We start from the raw sequence: 22787 nt of genomic DNA, 5'->3' as shown, positions 1-22787 counted from the left end.
TAACCCTAGAATGTATGTCCTCTTGCCCACAGGCAATGACTGAGTGACATGGGGGAAGATTAAAAGAGACTTAAGAGACACATCAACCAATCGAAATATGTGGGACCTGATCTGGACCCTAAATTAAAAAACTACATATTTTTAAAGACAATTAGATATTGGATATCTGAACACTGATTAGATATTTGATATTAAGAAAATATTATCTTTTAGGTATAATATAGATATTGCCATTTGTATAAATATTATGGATAATATGGTATCTGAGATTTGCTTTAAAATGATACAGGATGAGAGTAAGTGGGTAGTAATACAGAGGAAACAAGATTGGCCATGAGCTGATAACTGTTGGGGCTGGATGATGCGTATAATAAGGGTTCACGATACCATTGTCTGTAATTGCGTCTATTTTCCATAGAAACTAGAGAGAACCCATGAAAGGGAGAAAGGGAGTTAAATATACAATAGGAATCACAACCCTATAATGCCAAATCAGCCCACAAAATTGTTTTCACTTGTATTTGCTTAAACATTATTTGGACTAAAATATTGGAATTGATATAGTTAGAATAAAAAATGTAGTAAAGATTCATTAAATGCATTATGAAATAAATTGAATTGAAATCGATTGAAGTGAATTGATATACATGTCTTTCATGAGGTCATTATGATGGTAAAGAAAACAGCCAAATTCTACTCAAAGGGCATGACACTTCAAATGATAAGTTCGGACTCCTGCTACTCTAAGTCAGTACAAAAGCAGTCACTAATACTTGTTGATGGCTGTGCTTTACATGTATGTATGACCTCAATTAGTTCTCACAAAAATCCAATAAAGTCAATCCCATTATTATACCTATTTTAGAGATGAGGAAACTAAGGCTAGTAGGTTTGTGACCCCAGCCTGGATTTATACCTAAGCCAGCTCACTCCAGTGCCTAAGCAATAAGCTATGGAACTGGCACCATCAGTAACCTAATGCCTTGCTGGAGAGCTAACAAAGCAACAGCATTTGGGCGAAAGGTCCCGACAGTGGTACAGGCTTCAGGCACTGGACTAATAAAGTGTGCGGATGACCCGCCACAGGTATCACTGGGCTGCCAGTCTGGTATTCATAGCTTCACATTAAGCTGTGTACTTCTTCTCCAGGATTCTCGCGATCCATGACACAAGTGACAGGCTTGTCTGGTTAACATTCGGTCCCATGAAATTGTGTCTTTCCTATGTGAAAAGCCTATGTGAGAACTAAACTCATAACCTAGGCACTTTTTAACACAATGACCAAGTAAGTAGCTATCTTTTTAGACTATCATGTAAAACACAGGAAAATTTTAAATTATAAACTGACATATTTTGAAAGTATAATCATTACTAAAAGTAAAATTTCAAAATTTCCTTTCATGGCATAGAGCTGAGATAAAATACATAAATAGAAAGAAGAATGGAACCAAAACCCAAACTAATTGGTCAACCTCATTTCCAGATAATGACACATAAAAATAATTCATGTGAGATGCCAAGGAAAGGAAACAGGACTCAGAAGTTAAAAGGATGATCTCTTCCTTCAACTCTGTGACAGGAGGAAAAAAAGAAAAAAAAAAAAAAAAAAAACCTCAGTCACCATCAGCCTTCCCCAAGCCTGTAACCACATGGCTGTGTTTTAGACTGGGTGGAGCAGAGAGTAAATAAACACAGTTTCTATTTTTAGCATGCTTTTCCTGGCCACTCTGAAATTTCCAAGTCAGAAATTATTGCCTGTTATCTTTAAAAGTAGATTTATACTCAAACAATTCATAGAAAACTTCTCAGAAACAGGAGAATACATATATATAAGCTCCTATATAAAGCTAATTTAGTTTAGAAAATAATTTATTATATAAAAAAGCATTATATATTCATAAAAAAACTTGAAAGAATGCTTAAAATATTTTCCACTGCGTATACGCAAATCTTCTCAAACTCTGTAGAATATTAATTATTGATATTAATACAGTAAATTTTTAATTTTATAAACTCAAGGCTTATTAAAATTTTGAAAATGAGCATCTCTGTAAAAATTAATACAATAAATCTAAATTGAAGATACAGGTTACATATTAACTAATGCAAAATTTTCTCCAAACTTTAAGTTCACAGTATGTTCAATGACTTCTCTCAACTTCACTTGAGAATAATAGATTGGAAGTACAAAGAACATATTTATTTGTATAGTAAACTTCTTCCTTATTCATTTTAGAAAGTAAATCAGGGGATACTTTGCACATATCAGGGCCGACTTATTCATTGGACAGCAGGCACACAATAATTCTAGGCCCAAGATATTTTCAAGGGCCCACAAAAAAATGTTTTAATTTCTTTTAAAATCAGGACAAAAACATTTAGGTTGAATAAAAAAATTAATATATATTATTAATAGATATATTTTTATACCAACATAGTTGTAAAATATAATTTTTAATTTTGTTTCAAATGGGGGAAGAAGCTCACAAAGAGAAGAGGGTCTAGTCTCATAAACGTCAAAATGCAGCTCTGCAATATTTAAGTCCTTTCCCAGAAGACTCTCTAGGTAGATACAGATTATGCTCCTCAAAACAGATGGTCTGTGTTACCTTGGCTGGGCCTAGAGAGTGATGGGCATCTGTGAGCAGCTACTCCTCCAATTGTAGGGACCTCTCCCATTTCAGCTTGCTCCCTCCAGTCTCCCCTAAAGATGAGAGCTCAGAACTAATAGGCTCCCTGTATGCTGTTGATATTCTGAGGAGGCGTAAAGAGCTGCTGCAATAACACAGTCTTGCTCTGAATCAATTATTGGTTGTTTTAATTTTAGATGCCTTTGTAAATCTGAAGAAAACGTCTCAGAAACATATATATATCCCCACAAAATTCTGCATACAATTAATTTCATTTCCTTCACATAGAAGATTTTTAAATTTATAAATAATACTTCTCAAATTCATTTCGAATGCAAAAATTAACTGGCTTCTAAAAAACCTGAAATAAATCTAAATAGCACAGATAAAACATAAGTATACTATATATACTAAAGGGAAATTTCAATTAGAAGGCAGCTACTTTACTTTGATACAGAAGTTGAAATTGTGTCCTGGCCTCTGATAGTCAATCAACTTCCACTTCCAGTTCTTGTTGTAATGACAAAAGGCAAGCAGTGCCAAGTGGAATCACAGCCCCCTTTATCAGCAGGCTACAGATAGGCCGTGTGAAGGAGCGTGGCAGTCCTACAACCCTCCTTTAGTTCCATTCATTGTACATCACAACCTGTGCCCACACATCCTGGGGCCTTTTGTAGCAAGGATAGCACCACCGACGCTATGTCATGGAGGGGATTCAGCCCGTATTCAGTGCAAGGCTGTCTGAACCAAAATAACTTTTGAAAGTGTTCTGTAGTTCTTCCTGAAGTCTACAGGCTTTTACCTGCAAAAAGGCTGCCATGGTTGTGTCACTCACTGCCCAGCAGATGTGCTTGGTTTTCTGCTTCCCAGCTGTGCTTCCTGGATGGCATCTGGGTGAATGCACTCCTCATTTCCCAGTATCATCCGTCACGGTGATGGCAAAGCCCTGAACTGAAAGACAGACTTCACCCAAAGGGCCAGGTATATGGGCACTGAACACACAATGAAATATATATACGACTTACTATTGAATTGTACACTTGAAACTTATTGGCTTTCGTTAACCAGTGTCATCATAAAAAAAAAAAAAAAAAAGGGAAGGGCCATATAACCACCCAATCAATCACCTCATCAAGAAACTCCATCCTGTGAAAACAGGGTTTTCTGTGTCTTCAAGTGCACATATGCATCTCACACAACACGCTTCTCACATTTGTCCTCAGTGTTAACCACATGAATTCCATAGTCTGCTCTCAAAATCTCTTTAAAAGGTTAAGGAATAAAAGCCATGGCCATGACTCTCACCAGATTGACAACTTTGCAGGCATCAAATGTTTTTTTTAGGATTACTGGCTGGCAAGTTTTGCAAAAAACTGAGCAGGGACACAGAAAGCTACAAGTTCTCATGACGCTTGGACTTTTATCACCTAAGCAGCCAAGCCAGATTAGCTGCCCCACATCCAGATGTCCTCTCTTCCATGGGAACAAGGTTTTTAACCATCGCGGTTCTAAATTTCAAGGACAGCCATAGCCACTGCACCTTCCAAAAAGAGATCACGAAAGATGAATTCTTTGAAATTCCACACATACATAACAGATGAAAACCATCCAGTGGCGGTAATGAAGAATGCCAATGGGCATACCCAGGTGCATGCTGAAGGGGACCTGTCCTGCCAAAATCTGCTTTAAAATATTGGAGGTAGTGTCAGCAACTGTGGGTGTGTGGTGCCATGTTAAATAAACTGTTTTAATTGTTTCCTTCTACACTCAACCACAAAACCAACCTGATCACTTCCCACAAAGCGCCCCAGCTCTCTCCCACTGGGTATGTCTTCTCCCACCTGGCCATACGATACACAACATTGCTGAACCTTTATAGCTCTGTCCTCTCACACAGCTGAGCACCCGCTGCTGGGCACACCAGAACTCCTACTGATTGTACACATACACAGACAAGAGCCTTGCTGTACAACCAGCATAGGGGTTTTGTGTCTCATCATAGCCAGTAACAAAAGTAAAATTAAAGGGCTGGAGCTCAGTGTAGTTTGCTGTTTTTAGCATTTTCCAATATGAGAAGAGCTGGATGCCCATGATCATAGGACAGAACAGGCCTGCTTTAGTGCATATCAAAGTGGGAATTAAACTAGAGCCGTAACATATGATGGCTCCAATGGTGACTTCCAGACCATGCGCATCATCATTCCCCCCCACCTGATACTCACCTGTATCAAATGGCTTAGTAATATCTTTGGTACGCACACAAAAAAAAATAATTATTTTCACAGAAACAAACTTTAAAGTAACAGGAAAACAAGCAATGAGGAAAAAATTATAAATCACAGATGCCAGAGTAAGAACTACTGCCCTAGTCTAAAGATGATTAGACTTCAAACTAAAACCTTTAAAGAAAACAAATTCTTCATATAGATACTCCTTTTCAAAATGCTTAAAAATTGTGCCTCTCTGGCTCACAAATATGCCCATTCCTAACTTATAACACCTTTCCTATAAGAAACCAATGTTTCTGAACAAGATACCAATTAAATTTTGCTTTGCAATTTTCAGTGAATCTATGCATGTCAAATAATGCTCAGAGACTCTCAAAAATTAATGGAGGTTGAGGGTAGAGGCAAAGGAATACCTAGATACTTGTATGATTCTCTCCAAACCATATTAGAATGAAAATTACAGAAAAATTTATTTTTAAGAGTTAAATCACTTTGATTCAATTCAGCCTATGTTTTTGCTGTAGAAATCATGCACTTACCTAATTTTAATGGCAACATATATCAGAACTGAACACCGTTTCTTAAAAAAGTGTGGGGGGGGGGCAGGTAAGAGCAAGCATTTTTCTTCTGAAAGAAGTTGCTATAATTTCCTAAGTTTTCCAACTCCCTGATGAAAAATACTCTTTCATCCAGACTAATTCTTTAACCATAAAGAAAGGAGAATGGATGGTGGTGCCATTTGCCAAAGTAAATAGCTCGGAAAAGGACCAGATGGAGGGTAGGAGCAGGTTAAGAAATGGAAGGTTGGAACTGAATACGTTGCAGTGAGACGTGCAGTGACATGCTAGAGGGATGCTGAGTAGACAGCTGGATCTTGGGCTCAGAAGGCAAATCTGAGCTAAAGATATCAATCTGAGACTCGTCAGTGAATATCTAGTTGATTGTAGCTATGGCTATGGAAAAACTGCCCAGGACAAGGCCTGGAATAGGGGAAGGAGGTCTATGGTGAGCCAAGATGGCCTTCACTGGTGGGGGAAGGTAGAGCAGAAAACGGAAAGAAAATGGAGCAGGAGATCACAGTGACTCTTTCAAGATAAAATTGAAGAGAGCACTTTAGAGGGAAGAGGAACGATTACTGCCATCTTTATTTTTTAAAAACCTGAGCGTGTTTATATACTGATGGGGGAGACATAAGCATAGAAGCAGAAATTAAAGATATAGGAGGGAGAGGATGGGATCTGGAGCACAGAGACAGGAGGGAAGAGAGGCAAGCTCCCCAGTGTACCACAGGGAGGACTGGTATACAGGTCTCAAGGCAAAGGCTGAGAGGTTTCTCTAAGAAGCATGATAAAAGACCATATGCCACCGATGGTAGGGAGGAGGTGACAGGATGTACATTCACAAATTTCTTTGCCAAGAGTTGCCCATTTTGGGGGGCACTGCTCACCCAGTCAGGGACGCAGACTTGCACCAGAGAGGGGAGTCTTACTTTCTGCAAAGCTCCTTGGCTCCGTGGAGGACAGCCCGTGACTCTGTCCTCATCAGCACCAGCTTCACCCTGGGTCCCATGGCCATGGGAAAAGGACTGCGCCAGCACAGCTGGCACAACACAGCCCCCACATTCTGAGGGGTCTTTAGTCACCCAGAGCATCACCTTGAAAACGACAGGTGGCTTCCAGAATAGCAGGGAGCAATACTGCTGCTTTCTTGGAATGACAAATAGGTTTGGCTTGCTAAATAAATTTAGTGCAAAAACAATTTTTTTTTTTAACTTCAAGGACATACAGATGGTCTACCTTATCAGAACAAGCACTGAAGCAGTTAATTTTTCTAAGTAATAGCAGGCCAGAGACAAACGCTCAAGGCATAAACTTCAGTTCCTTTCACAGAACAACTCTTCAGTTTCTCAACCAGCCAAACAATTCAAACGGGTGCTGCCCTAAGATTACCTTTTGATGATTCTGGGTTGTATTTTTGTTCCTGGGTAAGGAATGAAGTGTCACCTTCCCAATTTACACATTTTAAATGTGTGAAGGTACCTGAGTAGCAGGGAGAATGCAAGGACTGGACTATCAGCAAGGAGACCTAGGTCCAACCTTACTAAAGTTGTCTGCAACTCGGTGTAATTGTGTATACATGGGTCTCAGTTTCTTCACCTATAAAGTGGTATCCATAGCACAAGACAGTTGTGACAGTAAGCTGAGTTGTTAAAAGTGCCTTGTAGTGATTAAAAGATTATGCAAATATGAGGTATTATTTGCAAAGAGGAACTCTCCCACTTTTTTTTTAGTTATGAAGTATCGTTACTACCATTTTATGTTTTCATAACATCTTGTTTTCAGAGTATTAAAGTTCTTTTAAAATATTAGGATGATTATCCTAATGAAATGAGCAGATCAACATATAGCTTCAATTCAATTTATAGAGAACAGAGTGACTGAATTTCCTATAAGTCAAAATACAAGCTAGATATAAAGTTCAGATCTTCTGTCTTCAACTGGATACTCTCTATGAGAAAAAGTAAAGTGCAATTTCATTAATTAAAAATGTGATGGTCTGTTCAAGCCCACTGAAAAATACTAATACACAAATAACTATATGTAAATTGTTAACTGCCTTAAGATACTTCCCGAATTCTTCTCTGAATTTTTAATTTTGTCTGGAAAAAAAATGAAGGTTATTTTCTTTGGTATCAGTCACTGCTACCTCATAACAGAAACTTTTAAGACCCTGAGATTAAGACCTTAGTGGCTTTATCTTGGTAGTGACTAAAACAGTCATGCCACCCCACCGGCTCACGATGCTGAACAACAACAAAAATGACTGACTGGGGAGAACGTACAGGGCCTTTGAAATGGTAAGTAAACCAAAGCCAGAGTGAAACAATTAAAAACATGAAACCAAAACGTGTTATTCAAATAAGGTGGAGCAGGGAGTATTGAAAACAACATTATAAATTATGAGTGATGTGGCAGGGGGGATGGAAATTAAATGTGACCTTTAAAATAAAATAGTGTTTTGTTAGGAGTTTTTAGGAAGGAGAGCAAAAAGTTTAATAGATTTATGAGCAGCCTTATAGGAACAGCACAGCTCTTTCTCATGTAACTGAATAAAGTGAAATAGCAAAAACTGAACCATTCAGACAAACAGATCCTCCCAAGATCTGTACAGGTTTCATTTACAGCATCAGTTACGCAAAATGTACTCAACCAGGTGTCCAAAAGACATAAGAAATCTGGCAGACAAGAATTCACATATATTTTACACCAAAAAGAGAAGAAAGCAGAGACTTCTTGATAGTTAATATTTCAAACAAGCAGAGGGACAAACCCTAAACCAAAGTCCTAAACCTTCGATTTGTAGCTCCCAGTCTCCACAGGCCAGCTTCCAACCAATGGAACTGGGTCTACATGATGAGTTTGGACCTCTGCAGAGAAACTCAAGGAATTCAGCCTCCCTACCTACTCAAGGCTCTTTTTGTTGGTTTTAAACATGACCCTAATGGTCTGTTCTGTTCAGATTCAGAAGGAAAGTCTAAGGCTAGATTAACAGTCCTCTCCACATATAAAACCGCCCGTCCCATGAACGTAGTGCTTGACTGTTCCTCTAACTCTTGAGATGTCCCATTCTGTTCAGCGGTTATCTGCGCAGTGGCAACAGCTGCATTCTATGTCTTGGGGCCAAGCTCCAACCTACCACTAAAGTGAATTTGCCACGGGAGTGGTGTTATGGAGGGCATCACCAAGACAGTAAGAGGTGCAGGGCACTCAGAGCAAACTGTACCTCTCCTTACGCCTCTGCTCTCCCCTCCACCACCTTTAAAGGATAGCCTCCTAATCAATGTGCCCCACTGTGCGCTGGCACACCACTGTGTGCCGCCAGTAGATTACAGGCTGGCCAAGACACTGATGCCTGTGACCCCACCCCCCAACTTCCATCCCTGCCTTCACCATAGTTGGGTGAGGCCTCTAGTCACAATCTCTTCAAACTCAGCTGTACAATTATACCATTTTCTATCTGTAGCCTGGTATAGAAAAGGTTGAAAGTGTTTTTGTTGTTGTTGTTGTTGTTTTTATTGTTGTTGTTGTTTTGTAGCATAATTTATGGATTTAATGGCCCCTGGTGTTTCTAGGAATGATGGCCCTGAAAGTTGCCAAATTCTATCTGGGGACAGGAGCTTTATCATGTGGTGTTATTTTGGCGACATCTTCTAAGCCACCTTCCTCATCTTACCTTGCTGTCTGGCAACCAGTAAGGATGGGGGCGGCGGGATAAACGCACTGAGGTCAGGGCGCTGCCACAGCGAGGACAGTTCTCATCTCCTCAGTAAGGACTGCGGCAGAGCACTGTGTCCTATTTCTCTCACTCTGTTTCACTTTCTTGCTTCTAGTCTCCTCAGGGGAGCATTCATCAATGGCAGCTATTCTTTGGCACAAAGGGTTATTAACTATTTAAAAATACTCTTCAACAGTACTGTCTTCCTTAAAAAGGAGATGGGTAAGAAGTTCGTGCTAATTATGTAGGATAGGAAACCTCTCTGATTTCTCGCTTGGGCAATATCGCTGAGTACTAAATTTTCACAAACAGATCAGAGACTGCCCCCCTCCCCAAGAATATTAAAGTTCATTTCTACCATGCCTCTCACATCGACAAATTAATTAAACAACCTATTAAAAGTATATGTATTAATAAGTGAGTCTCAATCATGATCAGGAAGGTTAAGAACACTTTTCTGCTGATAAACTGTGGGTATTCCTCCAGCCTCTAGAGACAGGAGTCTCTAAGGATGAAGCCTTCCCGCCATATCACGTCCCTTCCTCTGCCCCTACCGAGAATAAGTTGTCGTAAGCTTCTCTGCTGGAAGATCCCTCCATGTTAATTTAGAAGAGAAAAAAAAAATGCCCTGAAAGAATAAATGTGACTATTGATGATCTGCTAATGGAGCAACCAAGAGGGGGAAAGAGTATACACCAAGTAACTGAGACTGCGAAGAAGCAATGCTGATATTTTCATGTTACGGCTTTACGGCCAATAAAATATTTTTATAGATGTTTTGAGAATTCGGTGGTCATTCATCCTGACTGCAAGTGTCTGCGTGGCAAGAGGAAAATGCAACAGTATACAGACGTTCGCCCAAAGGTCATGGCATACCAACCCAGACTGTCAGCATACCATAATGAGGTGTGCTGAAGCATCACTAGACTGGTTCTCTTCCTCCCAGCACAAATTACCTGTACAAATAGATACCTGTCTGGCAAGTGTTGATTTATAATCTTCCATGAATAAACAGTATTTTTGCTACCTGTTGCCACCTCAACACAAGATGAGGCGGTTAAAGGAAATGTGAGGACTCCATTCAGTAAAATTTGAAATGTACAATAACCTCTATCTAGAAATAGTCCTCATGCCTCAGTCAAGTTAATTCTTTCTAAAAAACGTTCCTCTTGGGAAAGTTCTTCCCCCATGATGTAGAATGCCATGGGTACACAGATGTCTTTTCTCTGTCAGGGATGGAGAAGAGCCAAGAGATGGACCAGGAAATAGTGATTGCACAGTGATGATTAATCCAGGTAGACAGAGGCTCCAAATAACCAACTCAGGGCCTTTTGAGAACTGATACTACATACTCTTTTACCTGGATCAAAAATACATTCTTATGGTACAATGATTAGCACACAGGGCAGACCCTCATTTTTGCATACAAAATCTGTTTCTCCAAATTTAACTAAGGATTTGTTTCCCTTTGTCAGTATTTCATTTTTGTTCAGAGAAAGGGCAACTCTGCTCCTCGAAGGGAAAGCTCTACTGAGGCAGTTGTAGGTTTAACCGTACCCCCTGCACCCCATCAGCCACAGGATCACCAGCTGTCCATCACCTACGGGATTCTGGAGCTGCTTCTGCTCTAATATGTAATAGAGCTGAATGGGACAATCAAAGACCCAACATATGAGAAAAGTTTCACAGTTGTTCTTAATCCTAGCTATACCTTAAATTCTCCCAGGGTGCTTTAGGAATGCCCAGACATTATGATTTAATGGGACTGAAGTGGATCTGAACATTAGTATATTTTATAATCCAGGCAATTTCAGGGTGTCCTAAAATGATCCATTAGATGATCTGGTGTTTTCTCCACCTGAAAGAATATTTAATAATAAGTTCTCCGTAGAGCTAGAACTCTACGCTGACCACCTGGGATGCTAGGTATATTGCTATTCGGTGGTAATCAAATAATTCTTGCTTTTGTCTACAGACCTGGATAACTGGTTTCTGTTTCTTAACTTCTCTTGAGACCAAAATGTGCTATCTAGAAAACTGTCATGCGGAGAACAGGTGCTCCACAAATGAGTGGTTCTCAAAGTTTTGTACGAGCAGTGCATTTTCAAATATTAAACCCTCTGAGTGCACCTGAAGAGATTAAAATGCTCAAAAGTACAACAAACAAATCATAAAAACTCCGAGCGATCACTACAACAGTGTAAGATGAATCCAATGACTAATATACCCTTCACTACCGTGTTGGCTTCCCACCCAGGCCCAGTTCCTTACGTGTTCTCAATACAGTCCAGGAAAGATACAGTTTTCATGCTATTCCAACCAGCTGCCCCTCTCTCTGCCCGCTCTCCACAGTGTCACTCAGTTCAAGACCATGGGGTCTGACCATACCACACATGCTCCACTGCAGCAAAAAGATGTCTCACATGTTTATAAATGTTCCATTAATTTGCCTATTTTTGAACTTTAGATAAATGGAATTATACAAGATGTATTTTTTTGTGTGTGTGGCTGGTTTCTTTCCCTCAACATTATGCCCAAGAGACTAGAGTGGTACATGTACCAGTCATCTGCTCTTTTTGATCTCATTTTTCTTCACAGTTTTCCACTGTATAAAATGCTGTTTTATAAAATAGGCACTTGTTTCCAGTTTGGGGCTGTTACAATTAATGTAGGCAAGTATACTGATGAAACAAAAAAGACTCCAGAAATACACCCACATATACATAGTCACTTGATTTATGACAAATGGCCAATGCAGTACTGTGGGGGGAAATGGTGCTGAGTTAATTAACTGGATATTTATATGGAAAGAAAATCTTGACCTCTACTTCACAGCATATGCAAAATAATTTCCAGATAGAGTGTACCAGTTTCTAGAAGTTAAATAAATGAATATATTCATGGTCTTAAGCTAAGAAAAGATTTCTTAAACATGACACAAAAATAAGAACCATAAAAGAAAATACTGATTACTAATAAATTGGATTTCACTAAAATTAAGAACTGGTATTGAGACACCATTTAAGACAGTGAAAAGACAAGTGACATGCTAAAAGAAAGTATTTATAATGTCATACACACATACAAACACAGAAAAATGTAAAGCAGTCCTACAAATACATTTAAAAGAAATAAAAAACAATTTTTTAATGGGCAAAAGACTAGAACAGCCATTTACAAAGGAGAATATCCAAATGGCCAAGAAAACATGAAAAGGTGTTCAACATCATTGGTCATCTGGGAAATGCAACCTAAAAGCCACAGTAAAGTCCAATTATATAACCATCAAAATAGTTGCAATTAAAAAACAATACCAAGTGTTAGTAAGTATTCAGAGCAACTAGAACTCATATAACTTCATCTGTGTGTAAATTGGTTTAACCAGTTAGAAAAACCACCTGATAATATCTACTGAAGCTGAATATATACATATACAATGGCACAGCAATTCTTCTAATATTTTTAACATATAGAGAAAACATTTATGGGAATATACATACAGATCTCTTTCAACAAAAATCATCAAAAATTCCAAAGATAACACATCTTTAAAACTGATATTATATCAAGAGTGTTTTGATATGAAAACATCTGAATAATTCTACTGATATTTATATTAACTACTAGTATGACTTGATAAAAACAAACCTAACCAATGCACAGTATTTCCTTCAATGATAAATGTTCGGCCATATTAACTATCTGAAAAATTACATCTACTGTGCACACAGGATATTGGAGCTTAGAAAAAAGATGGAAAATAAAAAGTAGCAGGAAACCACATGGAGAGAGTCATACAGCTCATGATTCTAATGGTAGCTGCAAACGAGGTCACTTATCTCTCTATGGCCATGCTAATTGGTCAAGAGCAATAGAGGCTTCATCAACAATGCTCATAAAACAGCCTACCCCTTCCTGGGCATTTTCAATTTAGACAGCAGACACCTGCTACCCATCAGTCTCTCACAAGGCAGGACTCGTGTCAACCTACCACTACATTATTTGATTTGCTCTTAATCTTTACTATTTATAAATAGAGTCTTCGGAGTATATGAATGCACAAGTACAGCATGTGTACACATGCAGCTATCTATAGCAAAAAAACAAATTCTCAAATATAGCTGTTTGGAAGACCACATCTTGTTCTATTAATACTCACATACTGCAGTATTACATAACTATTTTTTTCAATTTTGTTATGCTGACATGCAAATTAATGAACTCAACCATAGCTGGGAGCTAAACGTACTAGTCAGTATGGTCTTGTGTACCTCTTCCAAAAGAATTTTACACGATCTCTTTCTGTTCTAAAAATCCCATCAATCTACATTATTAATCACTAATAAAAACAGCTGCTTAGTTACTGGGGTGTTAATATCAGCTATTTCCAAATCAGTATATTTAGCATACTTCAAGAAGATACCCAAATACTGATTTCATAGTAATGTGTCATATTAACATATTTTATAATTTTATAATTATTTGACAATTCCAAAACAATAACATGGATAGATACTATCAGAAGAAGCTTACCTGAAAATAAATTGTTACTAATTATTACCTGTTTTACCTTCCAGGACACTAAAAAGTGTATAACTATAAATCAATTTTTGTTAAAAAAGTAACAAAAATGAAAAATGACCCTCCTAAGAAGTTTTCAAATCCATCAAAGGAATGTGAACAGGAAAAGGACAAAATCCTGGTTTGTGGATCAGACAAAAATGGGGGACAGGAATACAGCTATGGCTTTTTGTTGATTAGCTACACGTTGGCTTCATCCCAAGATTCATCCACAAAAGACCCAACTTTCCTAATTAAAAATCATCCCATATTTTAGAACTGGTAGATATTGCTAAGATCAAGGAGCCAGAATGGCTTAGACAAGTAGGAGAAAAAAAGAAAAAGTCAAAGATACATTTCAGATGATGTGGAAAGAGGGTAATGGAGCAGTTCAAAGTGTGGATTTTCAAGTCAATCAAACCTGGTAGGAATGCTGGCTTTACCTTCTACAAGCTCTGTGACCTTATTTGGAAATTTCCAAAACTTGAGGGGTGGCTTTCCTTGTCTATAAAAAGGGAATGATAATGTCTCCTTGTAGGCTGTGGTGAGACTTGTGTGAGATGATGCATACAAAGCATTACTTAGTACCTCTTCTATATCCAAACTTTAAGTTACGAGAAAAGGTAAAATTTCTAATATTATTTGACAAAATGTGCTTAGGGATTAAAAGTCCTAATTCTACAGCTCCATCTACTAGTACTCTATATTCTGTATTTATTTTCTTCTTTATTAAAGCACTCCCAATGAATATCTTTTGAGAATACAATGTGAATGACAATAAGTTTAAGTAATTTCATTTCTTAGAAATAAACAACAAACCAAGCAAAAACCATAAATATCACTCAAAGAAACCAAATACCAGAAAAGAGATTAAATGCTTTAACAGTCAAACTCTCTTGCCATGCTTTCTAAACTTTGATAACAGAACATAAATCAAAAGAAAATTTCAAAGGTCTATTCTTATTTTAGGGGCACAAAAGGGACAGATCATTTATATTAACATCTTGCAGGACAATTCTGGAACCAACCAAATTCTTGGATCCAAATGAAGGTATTTCCTTCCGTTTGACTGTTTCCAAAATTACACAGATGAAATAAATTTCTTCTTTGAAGTACATATCCCACTGAGTTTTATATTCCAATCAAAACCAGTTGGGGTTAAGTCTAAATAACATCTTCATCAAACTCCTAAGATAAGTTATGTCATTTATGTCCACTTATTCATCCATTCATACATTAATTCAATAATTATATACCTAAATGCATGCTTTCCACAAACATTAAACTAGGTGCTTCCATAAATTCAAGGTGAATATAATCAGTTACCTAAGTGGCAGAAGGAAACAGGGCTGTATAGAGGCAGATAACAGGCACAGAGTGGTGGTTGGCAGGCAAAGAAATAACTCATTCCGAGAGCTGGTTAACTGAGGAAGATCTAGAAGATGACTGAGAGAGGGAAAAAAGCATTCCAAACTAAGAAAAGAGAGGTGTAAATGTAAAGGCAAAGATGAGGCACAGAGAGCAGTTTCATGGGGCCCCTGCACAGGTTGTAACAAAGAGTTTGCAAAAAGCAGATAAGGAGGGTAGCCAAATCATTTATCATCCAAACCAGGATGCCTTTGAAAGAAGGTGCTATTAATAATTTTGTCAGGATGAAAGGTGTAAATCTGGACTGCCTAGGCAAACCAAAACACATGGTGCTTGGCTCAATGAAACTGATGCTCAGTTCCCTCTGACCATTCAGCTGGGTCTATTTAAATATGTGCACAGTTGTACTGAGGTTTCAGATTTAGAAATGCATGAAAACAAATCATTCTTGAAAGCATCTTTAGAATATGTCTGAGCAATTTCTCTGGGTACACTCTGCATATTTCAAAAGACGAAACTTTCAAAATGTGCATGGCAATGGTAGTGATCTCCAACTCAAATGGAGCTAAATGAGTTTGCTCATCTCAGGATAAGCACTAAATAAGAGAAACTAAAGTCAGAAAAACAAGCATAGTAGGTATTACTTATTGAGTGTTTATTACGTGCCACACACTGCTCCAAATATTTCACACACGCCATCTCATTTAATCTTTACAACAATGCAATGAGGAGATATTTTACTCTCTACATTTTAGAGATGGGGTAACTAGACACACAAAACTTAAGTACCTTGCCCAAGGCTATACAGAAAGCAAGAGAAAGAGCCAGAATATGATCCAAGCACTTAACTCCATACTATTTTTCCTACCCTCTTCTGTCTCTTGAATAATCCAGACATGTAACATGTGGCCTGAGTGCAGCATAAAACCAGTATAGCCCATCTGAGATTATTAGCTAGAACATAGTTTGCCTAATTATGCCTGCTAATTACCACTAGTGGCTAGCAGGGCCTCGCCACCTGCCCTCCTCTGCCACTTGGAAATAGGCAGGTGCCAAGAGTCCTGCCAGCCCGCTAGGCCATTCGCATAATTGTCTCTAAAGCTCAACGTTTTTAATGATATATTTTGAGCAACCTAAAACTATGAAATTATGCTGACAAAGGAAAATAGGTACTACTGAGACTTCCCTGAGGGTTCTGACTTGAGTTTGAGTCACTACTAATACTACTATGCCAAGCACAACCATTATCATCAGCAGATAAAAGCTAGTCAGGCAGCTTGCAAACACAGTTTCAGATCCTGTGGCCCACTGGTAAAAATAACTGAATATCCCCTGTACTACAGAATCCCACTAATACAAAATTCAAAAGTAGCTAAACTAATCCAGAGGTCTGGTAGATGAGTGAGTAATGACAGCCAACACTTAGTATTAATAAGGAATAGAGCATCTATTCTTGGACAGATATGTATAAAATAAAGTCTAAAGAGAAAATATGAGTGTTCATACTTCATTTATATCTGCATTTCGGCTACAAATAACATTTCCTTATTTTGTTGAATATTGAGGCATGGGTACCTTGAGCATTAAAAAAGGAGAAAAAGAAAAAAAGAAGAGTCTAGTTTAGACCCCTCATGGACAGAGCACACAGAACTATAAAGGGAACCAAACAGATTCTGGGAGAGAGCATTTTAAGAAAATAATTTGAGTGGCCAAGATCAGCAATTAAAAAACATAAACAATTTCCTGTCAGTTGTCTATTTGGATTTGGTGAAAAACAACACAAATCAAATATAATGGTTCGGAGGAGAGGTTAGAAAATTGGGAAGGGAAAAAGCAAAAGGGGGCAAGTAGTTTTTAGGCTATGAAAAATTAATACCCTCTGATTACTTCTGAAAACTGAACTCTGAACTGTGAAAAAGCTCTCTCTGCACAGGCTGAGACAAGCAGCCAAGCCCTGGCCTTTCAACAGTTATCTTGTGTGGCCTGAAGTGCATTACCACAAAGTGGAGAGTTGATTGGCCATTAGATTGTTTGGACCTAAATGCTCCAGGCTGCCTATATCCACACAAATTCACTTTGTGATCTGATCACTGTTTAATATTTGTGATATACCCACAAGTCTTCTGGGCATGCAGTTGTCTTTTCCCAACCATTCAAAAAGAAAGTCTAAAGTCAAATGTAGACATTATATTTAAGATCCAATTCAAAATTGAGTTACTGAGTGCTTGTTATCTGAGTGGAACTGATAAATACAGCCCAGCTTTTGCCTACGAGGAGTCTAGTTTATTTAAACCATGGGCCAATATAATGTCCACATGTACATTTTTATTATTTTGTTTAAATATAAAAGTAAATGTAAAAGGTCTGCTTATGCCCCTTCTTGGGTGTTTGGCATCAAGACACAGAGATATACACTGGCATAAAGATAATAAAAGTGTTTCTCCTACACACCATGATACTATGATAATGGCAATAATGACATTAAGAAAAATAAGGGTTGCCACCTTGGGCAAGGTCAAACCATTGGTCTCAGTGAAGCTGGAGGCTCTGGTCAAGCAGCCACAGCAGGTGACTAAACAGCTGCCTGCTTATATCATCTGTCAACCTCTTCTGCCAGCCAAAATTCTTTATCTCCCTCCAATGTCCCTTACATTTAAAGGGGAAAGTCACATCCATATAACCAAAGCTACCTTAGCTATATAGAAGATTTAAAACTGTGAGTATAATTTGGGGGAGGCGGGGAGCGGGTAGCAAAGTGCAGCCATACCCAAGTGGGGCATAAGGTCTAACATCTTAGGCAAGATGTTAACCTCTATGAACTCTGGTTTTCTTCAGCCTACACGGTTGGTACAGGACCAAGTCAGACAATTACGTTTAGCACTTTTCATGTGTTCTACACGTAGTTAAGTGTTTAATAAATGGTGGCCGATGTTATTACTTTAAAATACCAAAATAATGCAATAGACCACTTTTGCTACTTATTGAAAAAGTGCCTAAGATCAAAGGTCACCATGGTCTGGGGATGGGGGGAAGGGACAACTACAAATGGACTGGGAGAATTTTTGTGGTTATGGAACTGTTCTATATCTTGATTATGGTAGTGGTTAGGTGACTGCAAAAGTCTGTCAAATCTCACAGCACTGAACACCAACAAGAGTAAATTTTACTTTATGTGAATTATACCACATTTTGATTTAATATATTTTTGGTTTTAAGATAAACCATCCAAATATAAAGACATTTTAACTTCATTTATTTCCAAAATTAAAAAGAAATCTAAGGTCTAAAATGCTACTTCAGATTTTTATACCAAACTCTGGAAATAAGGGATTGAGCTCTTTGTAAAAAATGAATGCCTTCTGAACAATTAACCAAATCAACTGTTTCAAAATAAAGCATGCATTGAATTAAATGATGTGATGAAATGAATTATGGAAAGAGAAAATGAAAGTGATGTTTTCGTTTACTAGATTACTTAAAATGACAAACAGAATGGCTTCTTCCCTAAAAATCTAGTTAATGGACCTTTATAAACAATACAAAAAGTGTAATATTTTCAATAAGCTAAGGAAAAGCAAAAAAGTCTGGTGATGAGTTCCATTATTTATTTATCTTCTCAAGGTATTTGTAAAAAGGTTCTATAAGGCTACTTACTCTAAATTTTTTTCAACACTGTTACCATAACCAAGGAGCTCTTTCAGTATACATTTGCACATTTACTTTGGCAGAAATGTAGTTTTACAACAATTTCTTACTCAATACCATATTTACAAAACAGATGGAGTCCAAAAGAAATTACTTTAAATGAGAATATAATTCTGGTCAGCCCACAGTGTGTGTGTGCATACATTGTGCACCTCAACATAGTTCCCTTTCTTTGCCCACCGTTTATCACATTTAGCCTGTTATTTCTTGCTCTGATTTGGGGATCCCCACCTGAGAAGAATATCAAGGCTATAATGAAGATGGAAGCTAGGAAACAGGCATACCTCACAAATTCTACACTTCAGCTAATGCGACCCCATAAATTGTGGTCCTATGTTCCTTAGCTGGCATTTACTTCTTGCCATTCTCTCAAGTCCCCAATTATCATTTTGCTTCCTATTCCACTCCTACCTCTATTATGCCATCATTTGACTGCATTCACGCCTTATATTCAAAGAGAACACAAGGAAATCAAGGAGAGATGTCTATTGCTTTTTTACATGGGCTTTTGCTAAGCTTTTCATTATTTTTTAACAAATGTGAAATATAATTTCTGCCATTCATGTGACAAAAATGTACACTATTCATTGTTACATGAAATTTTATGTTAAAAAGATCTTTTTATTCTATTAGGATATTGTCTTGATGCTGTTATATCTTTACCACACTAAATTTCTAAAATCTTGATCTTTCAAGGCATCAATTGAGGGGAAGCATACCAACTAGTTATAGCATACCCATTTCCTATAATCTAGTCTTGATCAACTTTCAACACTTTCCATAGTTTTAAAAGGGCTTTTAAGAAAATGCAAGTTGGAAACAGAGGCAAGAAAAAGCAGTCAATCAAGTCATCTTAAGAGGTACAAGACAACAAATGAGATATGATACTGGTGAATCCAAAACTATGCATTGTAGAAATTAACAGAACTTAACAGAAAAAACATGTTCTTCCTTATCATTCCTCCATTGATTCAAGAAGCAATCTACTGATGTCCTACTATGTTCCTGGCAATGTGTACCTAAGAATACAACTGTGAACAAGAAGCCAATTGCCTTCATTAGCAAGAAGAAAAATGACAAATCTTTTAAAGTTTAAAAATTAAAAAACCAGTGATTTACGTTCTTCTAGAATTGTTAATGAAAAAATGATATCACTGACAAGTTCTTAATTCCACATATTGAAAATACTGGTAAACAATCCTTCTTCCTAATCTCCCATGAATGTAATATTAAAACAGATGCTGCTGTAATTAAGTTACACCGTGAATCTCACTATGGACACCAGCAAAGTTTGAATTTTTCAAAATGCAAAAACATACCCCTCCACAAAATTGGGGGAAAGGAGATAAATTAGGTAGGCCAGTATCTTCTCTGGAATTTTCACCTCCAATTTCACTAACACTACAGTGCAAAACCACCACAAATCGCTGGTCATCAAAAAAAAATAGATATGACACATAACTCTGTCAATAGAATTATCATACACAGTTGAAAGCAACTTACATGGAAATAGCTATAGAGTAAAAGAAAATATGAGTCACTAAAAGCTAGGCATATAGCAAAAATATACTTTACTTTCTTTAAACTCTAAGCCCCTACTGCAGGTAGTTAATACACTTGAGCATTAAGTCCTTCAATTGTGCCCTTGCCCAGACATAAACTGTGCAAATAGATGACAAAGCGAAAAGCAGTTTCACAACTGCCTGTTACATAGAGTTGCAAGGTTGTATATTTCACTAGATTACTGCATAAGTTGATAATGCCATCAGACTCACTGTACTCAGAACATTTCTGTAAGTACAATTGAATTTCAAATGCAACCAGTGCCAACTCTTTTCATTGTGGCCCATTTTGTCCTCTTTTCCACAGGTTATCAGCCGTAGGAAGGGTGGGTGCAGTCCTGTCAATGTGTTTTGTTGCTCACTGTCCTGGTAACCCCTTGATTTTCAGCAAACAACATTTTCATATTTGCCCCAAACTTGAGCAGAATTAGCTAGTCTTGCCTAAAACTCTGCTCTCCTTAGCTCGTCAACTATTTTTTTCTTTTCACTTCATGTCACGAGAAATATTTTTACACTGCAGACCAAAACATATGAGAATAAAACACAAACTCAAGAATTCCTAATATTGCTTTTTGAGTTTAAAATGTACAAAACAATCACTAACTTTCTTCTGCTAAATAACAATTCAAAAGATATCAAAATCAAGCAAACTGCCCAAAAGAACTTCCACAGAACTAGAGGCCTGCCTACTGCAGCAAGGAAAAGATTAAATTGTCCAGACTGTAATCTCTCAGAGCTCTTGAGCCTAAGAAAGCGGAAATCTGCATTTATGTTCAGAACTCTACCCCATTTCACCGCGTGATTGAGTGACCAGAGACTTTGCAACCTCAGAAGTGTAACCATTTGCAAAAGGCAACTATCTACAGATTGGAAGAAACCTATTAAATAACCTGTTCACCATCTGGGATTTTTAAGAAAATGTTTTCACATAATCACTGTCTTTAATATGCAATAGAAACCTCACAGGGGGTCTGTTACCAGCCTAGGCTATCATAGAAGAACATGCCCTGTCCAGCCAGGTACAGGCCATACTTCCAGGTCAATCTTGGGAGAGGTGACAGCCCCAAGTTCAACTGTGAATGTCTGAGCACAGCTCCCCCAGCACCTTAAGGATCACCTCTTCAACCTTTCCAAATGCCATTTTCATCCAATCCCTGCTCAACCACCGCAAGCACCCTTGCACCAGTAGTTCCCGTTAGCAGTGAGTGGGCTCCTCTTACAACCCCCTTCCACTCCTCTCTTGGGGAAACAGACCCCAAGGACGGCTGTGGGTGGGCGATGAGCACCCTTCTCCCACCTACCTTGATGATGCTGCTCCGGCGGGGCAGGCCGCCGGGTTTGCTCTCCCGGGGAAGGGGGCAGGCGACTGGGCTGGGGGTCGGAGCGAGAGTCACGCCGCGGGGTCCCCTCGCAGGGCTGGCCCGAGCTTCATCTCCGGACACGCCGAGGCTGCAGTCTCCGTTGGAAACCCCGCCGCTGTCATAGCGCGCCTGCCCGTGTCCGAGGCGACCTCCCCCGCCGCCACCGCCGCCGCCTTCGCCGGCTCCAGCTTTCAGGGCGCCCTTGGCGCCGAGGGCCGGGCCCGGGGAGGTGGGCAGGGCCCCGCCAGCGGCGCCCCCCCGGCCGCACTCCGCCATGGGCGCCCCGCGACCCGCCAGCACAAAGCCGCGTCCCCGCGTCCCCGCGTCCCCGCCGCCGCCGCCTCGGGCCGCCGTGCGCGGCCCCTCCTCCGCGCCTCCTCCCGCCGCCGCCGCCGCCGCCTCGGCCGCTTCTTCCGCTTTTTTTTTTTTTTTTTTTTTAATTTAGATGTGATGTTTGTTTCGAGCTCGCCTTGCGCACGGTTGAAGTCGTGGCGGCAGAATTATCGGAAGATTCCTGCAGGGGAGAGAAGAGAGAGACACAAGTCAGCTCCGGCGGCGGCGGAGCCCGGGCTCCCGGCACCTGGGGAAGGAAAACACGCCCCGGCACACGCGCTGGCGCGGGCGCCAAAAATAACCCTCGCGGGCCGGGCGCCCACCCGGGGCCCACCGGGCGCCCATCTCAGGGGCTAAAGCACCCGCCCCAAGGTACCGAGGCGCCTAACTCTGGGGCTCGGGGCGCCCTCCCCGGGGGCTCACGGCACCCACCCCGGGGGTCGGAGCACCCATCACGCGGGAACCGGGCGCCCTGACCCGGAGCCGGGGTGCCCACCTCGGGCTGAGAGCAAGGAGAAGCGGTAGGCGCCCCGACGCTCTCTGGCGGCGCAGAGGCGCCTCCCGAGGGTCAAACGGCCCCGGGAGGACGCAAAGCGACACGGGTCTCCCCCGACCCCAACTCCCCAGAAGCCATCTCGTGCTGGCCCTGCCACGTTCCCCCGCGGTCCCGCTGAGGCCTGAGAGACTACGAGAGGAAGCGCACAGTGGGCAGGGGGAGCCGCGCGGTGACGGTCGCCGTGCGGCCCAGACCCACCCACCCCCCGC

At 39.7% G+C, this 22787-nt stretch overlaps 1 protein-coding gene across 2 annotated transcripts in view; it reads right to left on the bottom strand.

The window, feature by feature from the left end:
* The window catches only part of PLCL2 (phospholipase C like 2), a 162942-nt gene extending 140895 nt beyond the window's left edge, over positions 1-22047 (bottom strand). The window contains exon 1 of one of the 2 annotated variants that reach the window (XR_004950586.1): positions 21630-21707. Coding sequence is in view for 1 of the 2 variants with exons in the window: in XM_036219789.1 (XP_036075682.1) it covers positions 21630-21965 (336 nt within the window). In the remaining variant the exon portion in view is untranslated. Of the gene's footprint in view, positions 1-21629 lie in introns of both variants that reach the window. The other variant, XM_036219789.1, reaches the window with a different exon arrangement.
* Positions 22048-22787: the final 740 nt, after the last annotated feature.

Source organism: Rousettus aegyptiacus, unplaced genomic scaffold, assembly GCF_014176215.1.
Source record: "Rousettus aegyptiacus isolate mRouAeg1 unplaced genomic scaffold, mRouAeg1.p scaffold_m13_p_4, whole genome shotgun sequence".
NCBI lineage: Eukaryota > Metazoa > Chordata > Mammalia > Chiroptera > Pteropodidae > Rousettus > Rousettus aegyptiacus.
The sequence above is the reverse complement of the archived record's forward strand: the minus strand, read 5'-3'. Positions and strand labels throughout refer to the sequence as shown.